General features: G+C 48.9%; 1 protein-coding gene across 1 annotated transcript; it reads left to right on the forward strand.

Moving 5' to 3' along the window:
• The first annotated feature begins 40 nt into the window (after nucleotides 1-40).
• Nucleotides 41-691, forward strand: LOC117799753 (GTP-binding nuclear protein Ran). Its single transcript, XM_034652254.1, has one exon. It carries the CDS (start codon nucleotides 41-43, stop codon nucleotides 689-691), a length of 651 nt encoding a protein of 216 aa, XP_034508145.1.
• Nucleotides 692-855: the final 164 nt, after the last annotated feature.

Genomic DNA, 855 nt, shown 5'->3' on the forward strand with positions numbered 1-855 from the left:
CAGCCGCTCCGACTCTTCTGGAAGATCTCCTCCGTACACCATGGCTTGCCAGGGAGACCCGCAGGTCCAGTTCAAGCTCGTTTTAGTTGGAGATGGAGGCACCGGCAAAACGACCTTCGTGAAACGCCACTTGACTGGTGAATTCGAGAAGAAATATGTTGCAACCTTGGGCGTAGAAGTACATCCTCTGGTTTTCCACACTAACCGAGGGCCCATCAAATTCAATGTGTGGGACACTGCTGGGCAGGAGAAGTTCGGGGGTCTTCGAGATGGCTACTACATACAAGCTCAGTGTGCCATCATCATGTTTGACGTCACATCAAGAGTCACATATAAGAATGTCCCCAACTGGCATCGAGATCTCGTGCGAGTCTGTGAAAACATCCCCATAGTGCTGTGTGGCAACAAAGTGGATATTAAGGACAGGAAGGTGAAGGCGAAATCCATAGTCTTCCACAGGAAGAAGAATCTCCAGTACTACGATATTTCTGCCAAGAGTAACTACAACTTTGAAAAACCCTTCCTGTGGCTTGCAAGAAAGCTAATTGGTGATCCCAACTTGGAGTTTGTAGCAATGCCTGCCCTCGCACCTCCTGAAGTTGTTATGGACCCAGCATTGGCAGCACAGTATGAACAAGATTTACAGATTGCCCAAACCACTGCACTGCCAGATGAAGACGATGATCTGTGAGGGCGTGCTGCTGGAGCCCAGCGTCAGAAGTCTAGTTTTATAGGCAACTGTCCTGTGATGTCGATGGTGCAGCGTGTTTGCCACTTTATTATCTAGCTGAGCAGAACATGTGCTTAATCTTTGGGATGCTGAAGGAGATGAATGGGCTTCGGAGTGAATGTGGC

This window comes from Ailuropoda melanoleuca, unplaced genomic scaffold (genome assembly GCF_002007445.2).
Source record: "Ailuropoda melanoleuca isolate Jingjing unplaced genomic scaffold, ASM200744v2 unplaced-scaffold56646, whole genome shotgun sequence".
NCBI lineage: Eukaryota > Metazoa > Chordata > Mammalia > Carnivora > Ursidae > Ailuropoda > Ailuropoda melanoleuca.